General features: G+C 41.4%; 1 protein-coding gene across 3 annotated transcripts in view; it reads left to right on the top strand.

Annotated features, from left to right (window-relative positions):
* Window positions 1–22,213, top strand: part of ABAT (4-aminobutyrate aminotransferase) — a 46,071-nt gene that overhangs the window by 16,579 nt on the left and 7,279 nt on the right. For 2 of the 3 annotated variants that reach the window (XM_088524599.1, XM_088524598.1), the window contains exons 2-8: window positions 3,679–3,795; window positions 12,532–12,629; window positions 13,006–13,035; window positions 13,922–14,039; window positions 19,696–19,745; window positions 20,961–21,041; window positions 21,519–21,611. In XM_088524599.1, coding sequence (XP_088380725.1) covers window positions 3,726–3,795; window positions 12,532–12,629; window positions 13,006–13,035; window positions 13,922–14,039; window positions 19,696–19,745; window positions 20,961–21,041; window positions 21,519–21,611 — 540 coding nt within the window. In that variant the 5' untranslated portion in view covers window positions 3,679–3,725. Of the gene's footprint in view, window positions 1–3,677; window positions 3,796–12,531; window positions 12,630–13,005; window positions 13,036–13,921; window positions 14,040–19,695; window positions 19,746–20,960; window positions 21,042–21,518; window positions 21,612–22,213 lie in introns of all 3 variants that reach the window. The other variant, XM_088524597.1, reaches the window with a different exon arrangement.

Below are 22,213 nucleotides of genomic sequence, written 5' to 3'. Positions count from 1 at the left end.
CTGCTGTGCCTCCTAGCAGAGCCGGGAGAGTGGGAACAGGCGAGAGAATCCGCTCACCCCTAACTGCCCACTCCTCGCCCCAAATACTGGTGTGGAGATTTGGGAGTAACTGCAACCTGCAGCCCTTGCCACGGCTTCCAAACCGCCTAATTGTCCCTTGCTAAATGGGCCTGGAGCAGCTGAGAGACATGTGAACGCGCCCCCATGAATTTCAAACAGGCTCCTGTGTCTTTGGCACAAGCAGGAGGAACGTGATAGAAATCTGCAGCGCTGACTTCTGTCCCTGCCCTGTCACTGCGCTCGTTCCGCTCCCGAGCTCGGGCTGGGGGCTCTTTGCAGAGGCAGCTTCTTGCTGCTGCGCTCTGGAACACGGGCTCCGTGCTGAGTTAGCTGCCCTCGAACAAGAAGGGATTACACGAGCTAACAGTGTAGCTCTCAGTGCTCGGATGGAGCACCCCAAATGTTGGGGGCCCTCACTATTAATTTGCTTTTTGCAGGAGTTCCCCCTCCAGGCACCTCCCCTTGTTGCCCCTGAAAAATGGGGCCTTGGGCTATGTTTGCAGTAGGCTGCAGCTGCTATTAATGAACAACTGCTGTCAGTGTGAGGAACTAATCCTGCCTGGCGGAAAGAATCACTCAGGACATAATGTTAAGAGCTGCTGTTTTTTTTTTTTTTTTTTTTTTTTTTTCCTGATTTTCCACTCTTTGCGCATTAGAAGATCCACATATCTTCATATTTCATGTGCTCTGTAAACTGTTCTGAACTTCCTTCTTGAAAACAATTTTCTGTACCAGAAGAACGGCAAATGCAGTTTAAGGCACAAAGCAGCAGTGCGTGTGCTCACAAAACGAACAGCGTAGCTGCAAAATTAATGTCTGCAGCAGCCACCGTGGGGTAGCTGTTCTGTACAGTCATCTGCAGCAGTGGCCATATGTGGCTCAGACGGTTGCACTTAGAGGGAAGATACCCAGAGAAGAGTTTTGTCAATCTTGTTCTCTGCAGAAATCTCGCTTTTCTGAGGCCCAAAGTGGCCGGCGTTTAATCCTAAATCAAACAATTGTATTTCAACACACACTTTGCCATCTGATATCTCAAGCTGATGGAGATATTTTGCCTAACAGATCTGAGACTGGACTTTGTTCTAAGTAGCAGTGGTGAAAAAGTGTCTCGTTGTTTCCTGTAGTTTTGGCATGTGCCCTGGAACCAGTTCTGAATGATTTCCAAGATCTTCCACTGCTGTTGGCAACAAGAAGCCAGTGGGACTTGGTCAAGGAGTGAACGAAGTCAAAATTTTGTTGGTTTATTAGGTTAATAAAATTGGGATACTGAAATAGCGGATATATTGATCGTGCCAGGTCATCTTGTATGCGAAGTTCTGTGCTCCGTGGAGACAGAAGTGAAGCTGATTTTGGCTATACCCAAATCTGATGCTGCATGATTTGCTCTGACTGCAGGCTAGGAACTTTTTAGATAACAAATATAGGAAAATTAAGGCTAAGCTGTTTTGTTGTTTAAACGTCTTGCAATAATTTGTTTTCTAGGAATATTTCAGAAAGACAGAACCATATCAAAATATGAAGTTGAGCCTTTTATAAATATCATGTTTCAAGCTAAAGCCTTTTGTCCCAAGTGCGTTTCCGCTACCCCTTCTGCTTGTTTCTGCAAAGCTCTGTTCAAGTTAACTTTTAATGGGTTACTAGAAACTTTTAAAAGGTAATATCTTGCAGAGCAAACGTAAGGAGGGAATTAGAATCCAGATAAATAGTTGTGGGCAGAGGATGTGCCGGTGGTTAATCATTGTGAGAGGTGCTGGGTCCCTTTGCTGCTGAGCAGCTCCTTGTGGCATTGGTGTCCTCGCTGGCCAGAGTCATGTTTGCAGAATGATCTTGAGGTGAGAAAGTCTCTTCATACATCAATTTTGCAAAGACTAGCGCGACTCGGGAGAGGAGCCAAAAGTGAAAATATTAATGGATCAATTAACCAAAACTTGATTTATAACTCTCTTCTGTACAGAGCAACTCCCCCTCCCGTGCTTCTGACCCCAAGCTTCCAGAGCGAGCACAGCGTTGTGCAGCGTGCGCGCGGATGTTGCGCCAGTGTTTGCTCACCTTGGCGGATTTCAGGCTGCGCTGGATTTTAAGTGGCAAACTGAGTGAAACCAAGTGTGGGTTGATTCGTCTGGCAAGGCCCAGGGAGCTTTCTTTGCACCAAGCAGTGCAGTCAGGATTAATAGATGGCCGTGGGCAACGAGTTTTTATTTTGCCAATTCTGAAAAAAACTCAAGTGTGAAGGAAAACAACTGCTGTCTTAGCTAAGGATAATACAGAAATTAAACATCTGAACTATTAATGTTGGGTAAGAAATACTTTCTATCGTGGCAGCAATAGATGAAGTACTGCCTAGCATCTAGTCATCAGCATCTGTTTGCATATTTGGGGAAGGAATACAAGTGACGTGAGCAGTAAATGATCTTTGTATGATGGAAGAGCACCTGTGTTCTCAGCGCTTATTCACGATATACTGCTGTTTGCCAGGAGGTTTATGGATAATAGTGATGTCTCCTTTGAACTGTGGGTCATCTGTTATGAGGGAATAGCCTCTACCCTCTCGGTGAAGGAGACGTCAGATGAGGAGCCAAACACCGGCTTAGCTTAGTCTGTGTCTAGACAAACAGAACCTCTGGTGCCCCTAGGAGATCTGGTGCAGGATCCCAGGGTCTCAAGCACCAAATTTGAATTTAAACAGCATGCTGAGTATATTAATAACTGTGTTGTCCATGTGCATCTTCCAGCCAGACTTTCTGTGCAGGTGATCCAGAGCAGAGAGGCATGTTGTCATTTGGGAGCCTGGACACGGCAAGCTTGTTTAGCTTTACCGGGATGAGATAGAGCTGGGTCCAGTTGGGCTTGGAGATCCTGTGACTGCTCTAGGACTGTCTCCCAGTGTTAGATCATCTATGCACTAAAAAAAACTTTTGCTTATCTTTAAACACAACTTCTTGTATTTCAGTTTATGCCCTTTGCCTTTTGTCCTGTCACTGGATACCACTGAGAAGAGTCTGGCTTGGTCATCTCCTCCCATCAGATATATATACATCCTGATTAGTTGCCCTCCATCGAGCCATCATCTCTTCAAGCTAGGCAATCCTGGCTCCCTCAGTCTCCATTCATAGAACTGTGGATTACTCTATAAAATGTTGGGGTTTTGGTTTGTTTCTTTCATTCATTTCAGAGTTGCCTCTTATTTCCTAATATTAGCCCCACAGTCTTTTTACCTTGCATGTTTTTTTTTTGTTTGTTTGTTTTGTAAACAAAGGACGCATTGACACAAGAATGTGACTGGAAACAATTTATAAAATGTTAATTACAGCTACTGCAAAACACAGCAGAGCAGAACAGGAGGAATGGGAGATGATCTTTACCTCTTCACCTCAGTAAGGCTGAGGGATACAGATTTAGCCTGGATTTAGCTTGAGGCACCTCAGCAGGATTTAGCTTCAAACTTTTTATCTTGAAACTGGTTTTAATTTTGAGACTCTTTAGGACATGAGCAGCAATCCATCAAACCATCTTCACAGTTTCTTTGGATTTGAATTAGCGAAAAGGAAAATTGAAATCAATGGCATAGTAATGGTAGCTCCATGCATAGGCACATAAATGTTTTGTTTTATTTTTCAGAACATCATCTGGAAAGAAAACTCTGAAGACTCAGTGTTTTTGACAAAATGGCATCAATGTTGCTTAGTCGGCAGCTGACCTGTTGTCTGCAGCAAAACTCCAGGCTGTTTGCAGTTGGTAAGTGCTCACTAGGTGCTAGTGAAGATTCCCGTGGCTATTGCTCAGTTTGGTAGCACTGAATCTTTCAAATTTTGAAGACTACAGTGGTGTTCTGCATCTTGGGCCATGAGGCACTGATATTTCAGAAGTAGCCCACAAGGATGGATCTTTCCTTTTTAACTCAACAACCTATGGGAGAAATCCTTACTTGGGGGCTAATTTATGCTGTAAAATGTTCTAAATGCAACAAAGCTCTTCCACTCTTGGAACTTTGCTTTTACACAGCTGTTTTCTGATGCTGCCTGGTGCTGAGATGAAAAACTCACTCGTCAAAATCAGCCTCATTATTCTTTGTGCTTAATGCTGTGTGACTCTGCCCATCTCCAGGTGGAAATCCTGAGAGGTTTTATATAATGCAGTGGAAGAAGTGGCCCTTATTGTAGGTGTCCGTTTCTGCCGGCAGTTTGTTCTATTTCAAAATAAAAATAAAGCACCACAGAATGTCAAGCTACTTCCTCCTAAGTGTGTAATGACAAGTTCTGGCTTGGCCCTGGCTTGTAATTTTACATGTATGTCTTCGTGTACATTAAACCTGCAGTCTCTGCTCGTGCTTTAAATGAGGCTTTCGTTTTTGTTTTCCAAATAAATTTGAAACTGGAGATCTAGCACCTGTTTTATGTAGTGTTCTGCTGAGTACAACATGCCTGAATGACTTTTCCTGTGAGTTGGTAAGTGGTGATGCCTCTTCTTTCCTCCAGCCTCCCTCTGTTACGCTGCTGTGCAGCCAGACAAACAATAAACATTTCCACTCTCTCACGAACTTAAGTACCATCTATTTCCCTTTAAATAATGTACTTTGGGGAGCAGCTGGCCTTTTGGGTTGAAGTATACAAAATCTAGTCTTGTAACTGTTAGAGAAGCATTAAGTCAATGTTTCAATGCAGGATACGGTTCTATTTCTGGTAGTGACGCACTGGATGTCTGAGCTGGGCTGGTCAATAGTGGGCAATGGAAAGTGCTTGCAGCAACCAGCCCTGATAGTTGTCAGTCCTTTGAATGAATCTCTCATCTCAGTATTTCCTATGTATTCCCTTTCCTGTACAGTGTCTTGCACACTTTTATGTTGCTTCCCAACCAGACAAATGTATCAAAGGTGTGAAAAACGCTTGAGATGCCTGGGATGAAAGGCAAAGACGCAACCTGCCCCTTTTCTTCTCACTGTTATAATGAAGACGTGTAAATCTTCAATGAGAAATGAAGGCAATTTGAGGCTCCATTAATCCAGCCGTGAGTCCAGGAATTTGTAAGTGGAAAAGCCTGTTAAAATACTGAAGAGGAGACTGGAGGGCCCTGATTGCAGGTATACAGCAGACCTGTGAGCCCTGGGGCTAACTGTTTTGTGCACGGGTCTGCAGAGACTGGGACACAGCACCAGCAGGAACTGTCCCCTGCAGATTCTTAGCCTGCAAAGTTCTCATCTGACCAAGCAGGCAGCAGGATTTTTGACACTTGTAGCAAAGATTCAAGCTTCGCTTATTTCCCTGATGAATCCCAGCCAAGTCTTAGTTTCACCAGTTTGCTCATTTTTAGGAAAATGCCAAAAGGAACATCCCAGAATTTTCTGCTCCAGAATGCACACCACTAAGGTGTTTTTTGAGCACATAAGCTCACAGTTACACAGACTAAAAAATAGACTCACACCTACTCCCATGAAACTCCTGCAATTTTGGTCAGCTGATGTTTAGATGCTGAAGTGGCAGGATTTGCTAGGGAGAATTGGGAATGGAAAGAATAGATTGTTTTGTGAGAGAAGTTCATATAGGCTGAAGAGCTAGACTTAGGCTCACTATTGTAAAACATGTGGGAAGAAATGTAACAAAACTTGATATTAATCAAAATATTTCTAGGAACTTTTCCTTTGGCAATATGTGTGGGACAATGTTTCATTAAGATGGATTTCAAGTTATCGGAGCTCTTCTGTAACATGACCTGGAGAGTCTTTTAATTTGACCACTGCTTCATTGCTTGTGGTGTTCTTGATCCAAGTATAGTGCTAGTCCATGATAAGCTAACTAGAAAGAGAAAATTTAAAATCTTTTGCTGATCAAGCTGATTAAAATGCAAAAGCTAAGCAAAGCGTATCAAAGTAAAATTCAAGTTAAATCTTGCCCAAAAATGTGTAATCTTGTAAGTATTTTGAGTCCTTATGCCTTACTTACAGATAAGTCTTAATCGGGTATCTGTTTTGTTTTTGTTTTCTGTACTTGATTAACTTGTCAGTTTGTCCCCGAGCAGATGATTTACTGGAAATCAAGTGACTGCAGAAGAGCGATGATAGACTGAGTACACTGGGAAATTGGCTTTATATCAGATATACCGGAGGAATCTTGCTTAGTGCTCTGGGTATAGGAACATTCAAGCAAATCCATGAGATTGCTGATGTTAGAGGAATAATGGCCAATCTAGGTGTTACTTTATTGTCTGCATTGAGTTCTATTGCTATCACCACTACAGAGTTCTGCACACAGACTACAATTGATAGTTCTAAATCTAAATATTTATTCTGCTTTGTGCTAACTCAGATTTTATCAATTGTGGCTCTACAGGAGGAAAGCTGTTCCATTTTCATACTTCTAAGGTAGGATAAGCTGGACTTTCGAGATCTGTGCTCAGTTTTGTGCTGATTACCCTGGGGGCTTGAACTCGTCTTTCAGTCTGATCTGAAAAGAATGCAAAATGTCTGTCTTCTACTTTTAGGTAGCATCAATTGATGTTACCTCATGCACATACCCTTCTGAGATGCAGGCAAGCTGGTCTGTTGCTGACCTTCCCATTAAAGCTTTTTCCTAACGCTTCCTAATTTTCCTAATGCAAATTTCAATAAGGGGAAAAAGAAAATCAACTCCTTACTATTTGTCCTGCCCTGCATGGACCTGGATACTGGACTTGCTCTCCCTGCCGCTCCCAGCAAACATCCTTTTACATACTGGAAAGCTATTGCCTCCGCCAGCGCCTTGTGCTCGTCTGAACTGGTCTAAATGACGTTTCAGTCTTCCCTCTTGGGTCCAGTTGTTCTCTTCCAGATTCTCTGCACTTTTATGTTCATATTAATTATTTGCTTGGCCTCGTTGCAAATATCCGAAAAGAAGTTACAAAGTCTTGAAAACTGCATATTTTCAGTCCTACCTGTGCGTAATATTCCCAAGACTTTTTACTTTAATAAGCTTCAATGTTCGGAGTTCCCATAGAATATCATGGCAACAGGAAGAGTCTATCCCTGTGTTCTCCCCCCACCCCCCCCAAAAAAAAAGAAAGAAAGAAAAATAAATTCAGGGAATCTCCCAGAGAACCAGCAGTTTTATGTTCCCGTCACTCTGCTGAAAGGTTGTTTTGGAGCTGTGGTGAGGTTGAGGGAGGAACTGGGCTTTCCTCCTTCTCATGGGAGCTTTCACTTATGTAGAGGGTGGACTGGATGATCTCTAACAGTCCCTTCCAACCTTAATGATCCTGTGATTCTACAGTCTGTTGAGTATCAAGTTTGTTCATGCTCATGAGGGAATCCTGTTTCCATAAAACCTCATCTGTGCGTAGGAGTGCTGCAATACGGACACCCTCATGTGCGGCAGCTTCTAGTCTTACAGCATAAGCACTCTCTAAATAGCAGCCTCAGTTTTCACAATATTATTCAATAGCAATGTTCACTTTCTAAACAACTCCAGTTAGCCTGGCCTTTTGCCATTCACTGTCAAGATCTGCTAGTGACAGATTCTCCTTGCAGCACCCAAAGAGGATTTGGGGAAAATCAGACCTCCTCCTTTTGGCAGTCAGAGCCTCCGCACTCCCAGACTTCTGTCTGGAAGGTTGTTCAATGGCCTCTATGGAGCACAGATGTAAATTTGAAGCTCTAGACACTCAGAGGAGACCTCCTTTCTGCACCTGCATGAGGAGCAATACTATGGGACTGGGTATCTTCAGTCTGAAAGATCCGATGTGCCAGCCAGTACCCTTCCTTTCCTCTCTTTTATCCTCTGGATTACACTGATCTAACTTCATTACTTCCATTGGAACTTCTCCCAGCTCATATCCAGTTGTACAGTCAGCAACTGTCTTCATATGAGTGTCATTTTTTGTCAGAGTTGTCAGGGGTTAAGCACCTTCTTTCTAGGCCTGAACCTAGCTCTTGTTGGAATAGGTCACTACTGGACCTTACTTAGCACTACCATTAGCACTTTCTGTGACCACTAATAGGGCAAAAAGTTAAAAGGGTGCCCTTGTGTTAGCTGTGTTGCTATAGCAAAACTGCTGAGTGAGGTGTCTGAGGAGTGGTGAGGGTAGCTTAGAAAACATCAATTAGAAAATGTACTTTTCTCTCTACTGGGAAAGGATGGCATCCTGTCACATGAAACAGAAGGAAGCCCTAGTTTGCTAACACTACTGAAGCGTTTAGAAGGATTGTGCGAGTTGTGTAGAACTTGGAAAAGCCTTCAGAGGAAAGCAAAGTCACCCCAGTCCTCAAGAAGGGCAAGAAGGAAGAACCCAGGGAACTGCAGGCTGCTCTGCATCCCCTCGGTCCCTGGGAAGGTGCTGGAGTAACTAATGCTGGACACCAGATGAGGTGATCTCCGCAGGTTCCTCTCAACTTAAGTATCAGCCACGGGTTCCTCTCAACCTCTCAAACACCCTGTGATGTTTGTGGGAGTTCCTGGACCTCGTCTGGAATTTCGTTTCTGTAGAGGTGGGACTGTTTTCCTGAGCATTTGGTGACTAGGTCCCTGAACTCTGAGGTAGTTTGAAAATCTTCTTTTCTGTTTGTCAAGGTGTGCAAGGTGGTTGTCAGGAGGTGTCTTTGCTTGTGTGTTTGCCAGTGACTCGTGTGTGCTAGTACATCTCAGACTGATCTCTGCACTGGAACTGACCTTTTAATAGTTATATCCAGAGTCCAAATGTACTTGAACTGGAGTTGAAGAAAGAAAAAAAAATGTGGAGGGAAAGGAAAACAGAAGAGCAGAAAAGAAAGGGGGGCCGTTTTTGTGATCTTGCAATTTAGGTTCTCAGGGTTTGGCATTTTTGTTTGTTTGCTTTAACCAACCGTTAGAACAAGTATGGGGATCTGATGACTAGAGTACTTGGAATAAATCCATCCTGACCTTACTAGAAATAGTGTGAGCGTGTGCCCATCATTTATATTATACTTCCTCAAAGAGGGGGAAAAAAAAAAGAAAAAGAGAGAAGAATTAACAGCACTTTTATTTTTTGGTTCTGACTATCAAAGGCCCTGCTAGTATGTTGAGGCTTTTTTTTAATTTTTTTTCTAGTTTCTAGTTTTCTAGTCTTTTTATCCTCTACCTAGGAGGAAGAAAAAATTGCATTTCAAGATCCTTTGTGGTAACACAGGCCATTTTCATTTGCTTATGGCCAGTAGATTCAGAGAGGGTAAAAGGTAAATTCAAACCATAAGGTTTTCCTGAGCTATGAGGTAGAACAACTCCTTGGGAAATGTAAGAACCAATAGATCAGTTAAGCTGTCATTATACAAGCGTTAACAAAATAAAATACTCTGTGGGCTTCTGAAAACAAGTATAAAATCAAATTTGTATCAGCGAATCAGCCTAGAAATCACTTTCTGTTGGAAATAATGAAGTGCAGCAAGTTTTAGAAGATAACAAGCAAATTTTGCCTTGCTCATTTTTACGTGGTTCTGGGTCACTGACTCACTGAAAATGATTGTGGTTGGATGAGCTGCTTCTGAAACTGTTGTTTAAAAGAATAATCTGTCTCACAAATTGTCCAATGTTGACATTTTGATTAGAAATCCTTAAAGCAGCACTTTTCTTCTGAGGGCATTTGCATGTTTTGGTTTCACTTGGCCGATCTTTGCTGCGTTTGACAGCCTGTCCGTTCGGATGCGCGGGAGCTGTGCTGGTGAGAACTGCCGCAGCGCTGCACAGCCAAGTTCTGCTTGTTCGTAAATCACTCAGATGTGCCCTCAGCAAATACCTAGTCCGAGAGGCTTTTGCACAAGCAGTAATAAGATGATGATGATGATGGTCTTTTATGGTCTTGGCTGCTCTACTGAGCATTTGTGCGAGGTCAATCTCTTCCCTGCTCCCTCAGCACCAGGATTCCTCCTTTAAAGTGCGGTAGGTTCTTGCCGTGGGTGGATGTGAGACTGTTGTTTTTAGGATTAAATTTCCATTTCCAAGAATTTCCATTCTTGAAATGGATCCATCATCTACACCCAATTCTTAATATCATTGACATGGGTGTCTGTGTATTCTTAGTAAACACAAATGCATTATTTTAGTAAAATTCAGCCTTTGGGCAGGCCTGATTTCCAGAGTAGTTTTAGTTCCTGCTCCAAAGAAGGTGGATATCCAATATTGATTTTGTTTCCTTCTCATTATTTTTTTTTAATTAATAGTCTGGATAGAAGAAAGCTCTTCTTGGCTAGTGCTGTTAAAATAAAAAAAGCTAGGAGAGCAGTAAAGTATTTACCAGTTCCCTCCCCTACTGTGAGGCTCTGTGAATGTCTGTCCTTTCGGACGAGAAGCTGCTCCTTTTGTAATATCCACAGCAGAATTTTCTCAGAAAATAAAACAGATATTTCAGATTTTGTTTATTTTAGATTTCTCTTCTGTTAAAATATTTTGGAAATTGCCATTTTAAGGAAAGGGAATGTTATCCATGCTTCATGTTATCCATTCAAGCACTCTTGGCAACCAATGTAGCTTCACCAGCCACCTGTTGAGTCCAGTCCCACCAGCTCCATTGGGAGGCCCAGCTTTTCCCTTGAGCACAAGTCAGGAATGTGGCTGAGCCGCTTCCTGGTCCCGCGCTGTGTTTGGTCGGGTAGATATGACCTTGGGGATGTGGTATATAGATATACTGGAGCACATAAACTGCTTTAAAAAGGGAATGGCCTTATAATGCAGTATTTGTTGTACAGTATAGACTTTATATGAAATCACCAGCTTTTATGGCTTGCTGAATGCAGGCAGTAAAAGGCAGTGCTGGGGACTGTAGTGTTTAGGAGTTAACTGCGGTGAGGAGAGGGTAAAGGAGGAATCTTTGCAGACCCGATTTCCCAAACTCAGCAGTGAATCTGGGGATTTAGCTAGGGATGCTTCTAAAGGGCAGGGATTTCCAGGTAAAGATTCGGCACTTTCTGGAAGGTCAGGCTTGCTCAAGCCAGTTCAGCCTGTGGCTTAATAAAAAATGTTTCCAGTTAGTTTTTGAAATCGCACCAGGGGTGTGAGAGGCCACTCGGGATGAAGTGCAAAGAGCTGATGCTGCCCGGCCTCCTCGGGGCTGGCGCGCACTGCGCTCGGAGACGGTGCTCTCCAGGACTCCGGGCTGGAAACTCTGCACCCTGCGGCTTTCCCTGCTCTCGGGTGCTTGCCTGGATCCCACCTGCCTCCCTTGCCGGAGTGCTCGGTCTCTACTGTCTGGTGTCACCGCAGTGGCTGGCAGCGCTGTGCGGCACCGGGGGATGCTGGGGAATGGGGACTCCACAGAATCACAGAATCCTTAAGGTTGGAAGGGACCTATAGAGGTCATCTAGTCCAACCCCCCTGCACACGCAGAGTCACCTAGAGCACATGGCACACAACTGCGTCCAAGCGGGTTTGGAAGATCTCCAGAGAAGGAGGCTCCGAAACCTCTGGGCAGGCTGTTCCAGTGCTCTGTCACCCTCCTGAGCTGTGCTGAGCCCCAGGCAAGCTCTCCTATTGCCAACTTCCAGCAGAGAACTAGGCGCTCAGTAATTGCATCCGAGAATACTCAACTTTCCCGTGGTGAAAAAGGGAGTTAAGGGTCTTTGTTTTGAGAGCTGCACCTAGCAGAAAAGCCCATCACAGACTAAAACAGATTATGAATCATCTTTCAGGTGCTGATCTAGTGCAAGTGTGGCACTAGGATGGTAAGTTTAGTTAGTCTGTAGCTTTGCAGGTGAAATGGTTAATTTAGTTAGTTTGGCTCTACACTTAATTGTAGTGCATGGAACCAGCTCATACTCTGTCACTGCACAGGTCACTGCAATGTCATAGGTCTCTCTTTTGGAGTACTTGCAACACAAATGAGAACAGAGCTTGTTGCTGCCGAGGCCTGAGCCATCTCTGCCTGCTGGTTTCATTGCAGGTGTCAGGTTTATTGTCATTCTTCCATTATAAGTGTGGGGGAAGAGCAGCAGCTCAGTCACGGGTCAGAGTAAAAACTCACTGTTTAGACCCAGCTGCAGTGCAAATTGCCAGATTCCTGTGAGATTTTTTTTTAAATTTAGTTTAAACTCAGCCATTTCCCTTTCTGAGGCACAAATCTTTTTTCTCAAGTGCTGTTCCTCCAGCTGGTGTAAAATGTTGTAATGAGTTTACCTACAACCTCCCTCCAGCTTTTCTGTTATTACTGACAGCGAGCCCCTGCTCTCTGCTCATGGATGAGGAGATTTAAGGCAAAGCCTTGCCCAAGGTGTAATGCACAACAACAAAGATGGAAACAGATGTGTCTTCCTGTTCCTCACAGTAGGTTTTGACCCCATTCTCCAGGGTTGTATTGTTATTTCATCCAATTTATTTATTTTTTTTTAAATCTGTCTGATACTAGTTTGCCTGAGATTATATGTTTAGCTCCCTTCAGACAGGACAATGTGGCTGGTCTCATCCTTCAAGCATTTGCACTCAGGTAAAGTCTGGCTATTTACTCTGCGAGGAGAATCCAGAAAATATAGTCTTTAACTCAGTGTTTTGTTGTTTCCTGCAGGACACAGGTGCATCAGTCAAGCTGCTGCTAAAATTGATGTGGACTTTGATTATGATGGACCTCTAATGAAGACAGAAGTTCCTGGGCCACGATCTAGGGTAAGTTTCCAAAGTCTAGAGACGTCTTTTTTCCTCTAGCTGTCTTTGACTTGATGCAAAACAAGTTTTATTTCAAACCTTAAACCTGATACATCATTTCACAACAGTCTATGTCTACTTCTACCAGGATACTGAGAATGAAAACCTAGAAAGAGGACAAACGTTTCTGTCCATCTGTCTCTGTCATGTTTTTAACTGTCATGTTTGCAAGACACATTATGAAATTTCATGTGGCAGGTAGAGTTTCCTGGAAAGCACAAAGGATGGCAAGTCTTGCATGCAGTTTGTGTGGTCATATAAAATAAACATATATATATTCTTTACTATTTGATAAGTACAAACATGAGGCTCTCTGACCTTTGTTTTTTTTTAACAGGAATTAATGAAACAACTGAACGGAATTCAGGTAATCTGTCAAATTCCCTTGAATTTGTGCAAGGAGGTGTTGCTACTGTGATTTCAAATCTAGTTTTCCTGGTATATTTAATTTCATACAAAAAAAAATACAGAAATATCTGAATCTGTGTTTGAATGCCTGGTATATTACAATTGCTATGTATGTGCATTCAAATAAAATATTTTATTTTCTATTTTAAATACTGCAGAATTATTTTGATAGGATCAATCACTTTAACCACTTCAGGTTTATACAGTGTTTGTCATTTTGGATTGTTATGAAGTGGCAGTAAGAACATAGATATATCTGAACTTAAAAGTAGGCCAGTCTGTATGTTGCCTTCCCATGAACAGCAATTCTGTAAGTCTGTGTTTGACTTTATGTAGAAAAAAGTGCATGCTTGCATTAAATTTCTGCACTTTCCATAATGAAAAAACTTGCAGCCTGATATGAGTGCTTTTTTTTTTTTTTTGTAATTCTAAACATTATAATGAGCTCATTGTATAGCTGAATTCCATTTTCAGGTCTGAAACTATGTAGTTACTGAGGACTGGCAGACTTATTTAAATCACTGTTATTGAATGTGTTTAATTCGCATTCATTGTCACAGTTGTTCAAAGTAATATATGTTTTTCAACTGATAGGTTTTGGAAATGCGCAATTTTCTGCCTCTTTTTTACCTTAGGACAGATTATTTTTAGCAGTCCCTCTTTATAAAAACTGTTCTACAGTAAATTCCCTAATATTCATATAAAATGTCTTTATATATTATTATTATTAGATCTTTATGTCAGAAATTTCAGTATATCCATTAGTTGGGCCTTCCCTCACACTGCAAGGACTATTCTACTTCTTAAAATATTAATTTCTTTGCTTTTTTTTTTTTTCCTTTAAGAATGCCGAAGCCGTACACTTTTTTTGCAATTATGAAGAGAGCCGAGGGAACTACCTAGTAGACGTAGATGGCAATCGCATGCTGGATCTCTACTCTCAGATTTCATCCGTCCCAATAGGTAGGAGACTGATGCACCAATACATTTGCTTTATTCTCAAGCTGTTGTTTTGTTGTTTTCTTCTCCCAGCTGCTACTAGAGAACTAGCCAACATCATAAATGCCTCACTGCAGTCAGGTTTTGCAGACCTCACCGCTGCGTATCCAGTAGAATGCTTCAGTATCTGGAAAAGCTAGGTTAAAATTCAATGTTTACAGCTCACCTGAGGCACATAGTGATACCTGGAAGAAGCTGTAATATTAATCTTAATTTGAATATGCTCCCCTTCTCGCCTTTGATCGCTAACCTTTTGTCAAAGCACAGTATTCAAGAAATAAAATGCAAAGTGTGTTGGACAGCTACTGAAAATACATCTGGATGCTGGTAGGTAGTGAGGAAGTGAGATTCGCAGAAATACAGTACACATCTTGTTAGCTGATAAGGAAAATAAAGCTTGTAAATGAATTTAGTAGTGGAGAAAAGATTGTAGATAGACTGACAAGAGATAAGGTGGCAAAAATACAGTTCCTGGTAACATTAGATTTATCTGTGAATCAAGTTGAGGCCGGATGTTCACTGTCTGCACACTCCATTCCCAGGCACTTCTGCCCAAGCCATGAAAATGAGAGTACAGTTAGTCCATTATATGGATTCAGTCAGAGTGAATTTCAAAAGCGTATGAATATATTGCCTGAGATATGGTTAATCATTTAAATTAAACTTGCAATCAATTCTAATCAGTCCGGAAGATCAGTTCATTTGTTGGAATAATGCCTAATTTGGTTAGAATTGTCTAAAAATCTGACTGCTCATATGTGCACTGCTATTAGAGGTGCACAGTATGTGACCAGAAGTGGGCTGAGATCTGTTAACTTACCTGAGATACCTATTCAGTCATGCTATGTAATAGCAGAGGCTTCTAAGTTTCCTTTTCTCCGGTTGATTGAAAAAGCTGGTATAGATATAAAAGATGCTCAGTGAAGCCAAGCTCTTCTTTGGTATAAGGCAATGCCCTTGTGAGGAGGAGCTCTTTCCCCTAGAGAACTTGCTCCTCGTCTAGCAACTGTGGATCCATGTAGGGCATGGATCCATAAAGTGCAGCAACAAGTACTTACAGGCTAACCTCAATCTAACTGAACATACAGTATTAATCCTTTTCTTTTTGAACAGAATGACAAAATTATTCGAGGCTGCAGATGTTGCTAATACTGTTGTTCTCAGTGGTAAAGTTACATTCTAGATTGGGCCGCCGGGACAAAAGTCGTGGTGAGAATTCTAGGTGATCTGATGTTTTCAGGTCAAGGTGCTGGTTGTCTGTGGTTCTCTTCACAAGGAAATTAAATAAAATGTTTTTGAGTCCATCAGGACTGCACAAGATTTGATAATGATCCGCTACACTAGAATTTATTTATCTGTAGAGGCTGAGAGGTAGCAGTGCCTGTGCAGGGATGAGGAGTGAGGTTAGAAAGACCCTTGGCAAAAATAGTCAGGACTTTTCTTGGTGAGAACCAAGAATTGTGGAGAGAATTGTAACATTTCTTTTAACCTGTGTCTAATTATCTAATAGAATTAAAAACCTATGGAGCCAAAATGTAATGATGAATCCTGTTAAGATGTCGACCTGTATTCCACCATCTGGAATAGCAAGTGAATATTCTTTTGCTGAGTATTGGCAATGACTGTTTTTGTTCAGGGGATTCCGTAGCTGTAGCTGGCCAGTTTGGGGCTCCGCCTGGTGTTCAGTTCAAATGGGTTCTTAGGGCTTTCTCTAATAATTTTAGCAGCTTTCATTTTCCTATTGCGAATGGGGACCTACCTGCGCATGCAGGATGTGCACTGCTCTGTCACATCGGCAGGCAGCCAGAGTGATGAAGCAGGTGCCCTTCTTTTACAGCCAGCTCTGTCAGATCTTATACGAGTGGCTTCTCAAAGCTGCAGTGCCCTGTGCTGCTCCTGGCAGGGAACAAGGTATTTTCTGTTGCCCTCCGAGGCTAAAGCTTTTTGACTTGTTTGTAATAGTTACGTAATGGTTATCTAACCTTATAGTTCATCCTGCTGTTAATTTTAAGGATATAAAGCTACCTAACAGTTCAGCATCTTTCTACATGCTGATCTGCTCTTTCAGAGAGTCAAACTTCAAGGATTCTGTGTTATTTTACTGGAGTCTGTATGAGGAAATACCAGTAAGATTTATTATGGGTAATGTTAGGAAGAGGACCAAGAGCCTTGGCATGAAATGAAGCAAAAGGGGAGTCTTGTATGGATGGGAGGAGACAAATTAGGAGTGGTAGAAGCCTTGAATTTACATTACATAAGAAAAGATGCAAAAGTCTCTGCATTTTTCATGCTATCTCAATACCATAAGCACAACTGCACATTTTTTGCAAGCAGGATTAATGACGAAGCTTCTGAGGCAATGGTAGTTGTTTATGACAACTTCTCTAAGGCTAAATGTGGAGATTTCTCAGGCGTACGTAGACTCTGAGGGGCTCTCAACAGTAGCCCCTCGCTGTGCTGTTCCCTCTAACCTACCTGCAGTTCTTCCTTTGACAAGGAGATGCAGGTTTAACTGTCTGCGTCCAAATAACTGCTTGTATTATCTTCATAATAATCTTGACAGGTTCTCTGCAGCATGACATGCAGAGAAAATGAGGTGGAGACTTTGCTTGTTTTGAGCTAACTACTTTAAATGGAATTGATAATTGGTTTGTTGCCCTGGTAGCCCAATGCCGCGTCGCTTGGGTGGGAGCAGTGGTTGTCGTTTAGCTTGAAGGAGGAGTTCAGCAGCTTTGGGACAAAATTAGAGCAGTCTTCATTTCTCGAGTAGCAGGGAAGATGAGGTTTCCAGCTGAATCTACAAGGGGATATAAAAGATGGTCTTAGTCTCTGGCTTTGGTGTGTCATAAACTCAGGTTTAGAATAAAATTTCCTGGGCTCCATTGATGAATACAGTGGTTTACATTAATCTACCCATAAATAAGCCAATTATCTCAGCAGATCTTCATAATTGTAGGTTAAGTGTCCTTAGTCATCCTGGAAGCATCCTTAACGTCTTAGAGTTTCTAGGTGAAAAGGACAGCCCATTGCATCTTCTTTTAATTAAAGTTTGTTAAAGCAAAGTCCTGTACTTGGAAATGCCAGAGCTAATGTTAGAGCAAACCTGCAGGTCTGGTAACATTTGAACCACCGTGGTGGCCGTCCTGAGGCAGTGGTTGGCAGGGCATGAGAAGCACTTTCTGCAGGTAGGAAAGTCTCTGCTCTGTGCCTAGCTGGTTTATATTTGAATTAGTATCTGTAATCCCTTGGTAGCAGCAAAAGCTTCCGGTAATGTGCTCATTCTTGATGATCTTCCCCAACAGCTAATGAATAATCACAAATAAATCTTCATAACTGTGAAAGTGTATTTTGGTCTAATATCTTCATAGGCAGATTTACACTTTTTTCACAGTATGCTCTTTATTCCACTCTCTTCCCCAAATTATATTTGCACTCAGCTAGCTGTGCTTTACAGAGTGTTAAACTGCATGTAATTCATCTCTTGATTCATGGGTCTGTAAATTCATGTGGGATCTCATATGTGAAATACTCTAATGTCAAGGCAGGACCTTTGACCAGAGTTTACACATGTTTTTTCATGATCCTCTTGGGAGACCAGCAGATAAAACAACTCATAACACTGACTTCTCCAAAGGAAAACATTAAATACAGACTTTTTAGAGGACAAATCTAATAGCTGTAAATAAACAAAAAATAAAACATCCAGCTTGGGTATTGGGAATCAGAAAATTTTAGGGTTACATAACAAAGGAAGAATGATTTTAAAAAAGAAAAAAAAAAGGGGGGCACAAAAGAAGCAGCAGGAAAGTAAAAAATGGCAGCTTAAGGAGGTTTCATGCTAGGAGGGAAAGCAGTTTTGACATGGCAGCAGTTTTGAAATCTCTCTATCTAACCTGGCCTGACACTTGACAGAGTAGCTGAGAAATGAGAATTGAATTTGGTCTCTGAGAGTGAAAGCGGAAAAAACCCTCCCTGTGGAGGAGAGGGGCGCTCGGAAGGTCCCTCCTTTCCTTTGGAAGGAGGACGAGGGCGATTCCTTGCCCACGTGCATGTTTTCCTGGAGCCCCTTCCGCAGGCTGGACTGCGGCAGGTAGCACTGCGGGCTGTGGGAGCAGGTAGTGCCTGGGTGATGCACACGCTGTAAAGACACTCATTTTTAGCACATACTCAGGTTTGAAGAGTTGGCTGTTAACATTTTAATAGATTCGCTTGAGGTGTTTGCAATATAGAAAGTGATACAAACCTTTAGGCCTTGATGGTTGAAAAAAACCTTCATAAAAGCTGTTATTAAAACATCTGTTTCTGAAGCAGCCTAATGTAAAGACGCCCTGTCTTTTCATTACACTTTTATTGCTGGTAATTTAGAGAAGATTTTGTCTTCAAGTTATTGTTCTCAGATATAAAATCATTAATTGGGTTTCAAATGGTTTGAAGAAAAAGACTGGCTGCTTGTTTTATTTGTGCTTCTAACTGCCCCTCTGTAATGACAGCCTGTGCTTAAGCACCAAGCACCAGCCGTCCCTTCCATTCGCATTGCAGTGGTGCTCCTAAGAAACTACAATGCAAATTAAATCAAATTAAACCAGTTTATAGACTTTATAATATTTCTGGCTGTACTAGAAATGCTGTACTGGAGTGTGATTTTTGTTTTCAGGCACATGTTCAGCTTGAACCTAACAGTTCCACCTAATGAGGCCTGTTGTTCCTAACACGTAGCCCCCATTTTTCCATGAAACCTGCAAGATCTGATCCTGCTGGAGCATTATTAGGAAGGGTGAAAACTGAAGCCCTGATGAGGAAGATGCTGATGTCTTTGTGCTGGTTTTGCTTGCTGCTGGTCAGAAAGATTAACCTGCGCTGTCCAGCTATATCTGCTGGGGAACCAAAAGGCCTAACTTACTTTTTTCCTAATTTTGTGCTTAAATACATTATAATGCAATGAAGTTACATTAGCTAAATGAGCTTCTTAGGGAAAACAGTACGCATATTTTTTGTTTGTCCTATGACTGCCAAGGCCTGAGGAACTGCATGGGCTAAGAGAGGGAGTACATCTTTCTAAATTGATTTTACAATGAGGAAAATCCAAACAGTTAGAAATCACAGTGGAACAAAAAACTCTTAGTGTGCTAGGAATGATCTATCTGATAATCCAGGGGAAAAAAAATTGTCAGGAGACTAGAATTGTAGGCAACACAGGCAGAAAGCTATTTCTACTCTTTATTGAGAAATTTCTATGTCATGTAGAAGAGAAATCAAACACTTCTACATGGAAAACCTGGAATGAGGAGTAAGCATATTTTAATTTCAGACCCAGCATACTCAGTATTAACAGTGCTGTTTCACTGAGGTTCAAGCAGGCAGAAGATTCCTGTCATGTTCACTTCGTTTTGGTGTTCCATTTTTAATATGTTTTGCTATTGCCTGACTTGCAAAGTCAGAGATAGCAATATATTTTATAAAGATGATTGTCCTACTTTGCAAGGAGGTCAATTATTAATACTTAAGACATGTATAAGTTAAAAAGAAATTGAGTTAAACATCTGAATAAGGTTACCTCTACATTGAGTGTGTTATTGAAAACACAGAAAGAACTGTTTTGGTTTTGTTTTTTTTTTATTAGGTTATAGCCATCCTTCTCTGATAAAGCTTCTACAGCAGCCACAGAACTTGGTAAGTGATGTACAACTTCAGGCATTTGCAAGAATCCTCTCCCTCCTTGTGGTTGTCTTTTTTATTTTCTCTTAAAGTGATAAAATGGCTTGATGGATCCATTTGAAATATGATAGGATCTGCTCTCTTTATTTCTCAATAGATGATAAAAGCTTGGTAGTGCTTAGAAAACATTTAAAAAATCTGTGAAGATTTCCAAGAAGTAAAAATGTGGATGACAGAAGCACTTCATATATTTTCAGAGTTTTAAATCGTACTTCCTTCACGCATAGGCTGTCCAATCAGTTATTCCAGCTGTGTTCTTGAATGAAGATGCTTGAATCTGAAAGCAAGTCTTTGTTTTGTTGGAATCTGACACAATCCTTGAGAGAGAATGTAGTGTTCAGAATATGGAAACAGTGATTTAGATCTGGAACGCTGTAAATTTCACTTGCAGGGACTTGCTTTGTTTTAGTGGCTGGTTCACATTTGCTTGATTACTGATGGTGCTAACAAATCTACCGTCACGTCCTTGAAAAATTAAAATAATTAGAGCAGGGCAAGGTCATTATTTCAGAGCAAAGTTACAACTTAGTGAGTGCTTAAATGAAGTATCTGCCTATTTTCTGTAATAGTCTACTAATAATCGTTGGAAACAACCTGTTTGAAATGAGAGAAACTTAGAATAAAGCTGCCTTATAATTGACTAGCTTACGTGTATGGTACCTGGATGTGTGTGCACAGAGATTTAGCTGCAAACCTGGGCCAGAGCTATGTACAACTGAGCTGCAGTGACAGGTGCCTCTGGATAACACATCCCTCTTGCACACGAGCCTCGGAGACACTGGGAGGCCCTTGATCCTTGTCAGCAGTGGGATCAGTGCCTTTTTGCAGGGCTTGTTTCTGTGGTTTAATATTCCAGGTAGCCTCTTTATAGCCAGCTAATATAAACACAGAATATACATCCATTCCAAAGCAGCTTATTAGCAGTGTTCTGCTTTTCTCAGTACTTCATAAGTCATTAAGAACCATAGAAAATATATATTTTTCTCCTTAACCGCAGATATTGTCAGTTGACTGTGAAAGCAAATAATCAAAGTCGCAGCCCCTTGTGCCATGACTGCAAATGTTTGGACTATTGTTTTTAATTATAATTAAATGAAAATGTCTTGATATCAACATGGTGATGTTCTTCATGTGATACTAAAGATATTTTTTCTTTCTATGTCTTTCTAGAGCACCTTTATCAACAGACCTGCCCTAGGGATTTTACCTCCAGAGAACTTTGCAGAAAAACTGAAAGAGTCTTTGCTATCAGTAAGTTTAAGATGTGTTGCTGTATTCTGTGATTAGGGACACAGACATGTCAAGGGATGTTACAGATTTTAATAGGTAGCATTATGGATTAAATGTCCACCTGCCTTCTTCCCTCCTAGAGACTGGAACCAGCAAGTAAAAAGTCAAACCTTTTTCCCTGACTTGACAGCTGAATGTGAAAGGAGCAGACAAGTGCTCTGCACTTCTGCTCCTGATTCAAGACCTGGTGACAAAACATATTTTTTCCATCTTCTATTTATTGTGATTTCTTAAAGAATGTAATAAGTGCCTTCTGCTGGTCCTGATTTAAGTTTGGATATCCTTGTGGTTGAAACTGAGTGAGTGTCTCAACTGCAGTTGGAATCTTTTTTGGTTTTATTTTCTTTTCTAAACTCACTTGATCTCCCATTATATTTAAGTTGATGACTGTTCATTATTATATTCACCTTCTGCTACATTTTTTTCTGTCTTTGATAGGTGGCTCCTAAGGGTCTGTCACAGGTTATCACCATGTCCTGTGGATCCTGCTCTAACGAAAATGCTTTTAAAACAATATTTATCTGGTACAGAGTGAGTAAAAATATTAAAGGCTTTTTTTTTAATGTTGGCATGTAGAAATCAGTATTTGTTCATAATCAAAACTATTAATGTACAACAAAGTAAGGCACAGAGGTTCTTGTGGTCAGGATGTCATTCATTTATGACTCAACCTGAGATAAAATCCTTTAAAAATTCTTAATCCAAGGTTTTGATTTCTAATGATACTAATGTAGAAATAAAAAAGGAAACACAGAAAATGCATATAGCAGTGTCACTTCTTCTGTCTCTTCCATTCACCATGTGATCCCCAGTGGTGACAGTGGTGTGTGGTCCTGCTCTTCTGCTAAGTGCTGCTCCTGGTAATTCACAGACGGGCAGGAGAGGAGGGCTGCTCTCTGCTGGCTCACCCCTATGTTACAGCAGAAAGAGAACTGCCCCTCAGGGAGGCAATTCCCAAGGTAGAAGGTCCATCCTTGTGGAGACAGATCTGAGATTATTTTTTGAACTTTAAAACAGGTTTCTTAATCAGCCAGAACTACCAGGATTTCAGAAAACTTTGCTTTTACAAGATTTGTAAGGAAGTATCTAGGAGAGAATCTCCTAAAACTATTTTGTGTAATAGATGACCTTGT

This window comes from Tinamus guttatus, unplaced genomic scaffold, assembly GCF_059628265.1.
Source record: "Tinamus guttatus ecotype Peru unplaced genomic scaffold, ASM5962826v1 Tinamus_guttatus_pri_ptg000212l, whole genome shotgun sequence".
NCBI classification, from domain to species: domain Eukaryota; kingdom Metazoa; phylum Chordata; class Aves; order Tinamiformes; family Tinamidae; genus Tinamus; species Tinamus guttatus.
Note: the sequence above shows the minus strand (reverse complement) of the source record. Positions and strands in the feature narration are given on the sequence as shown.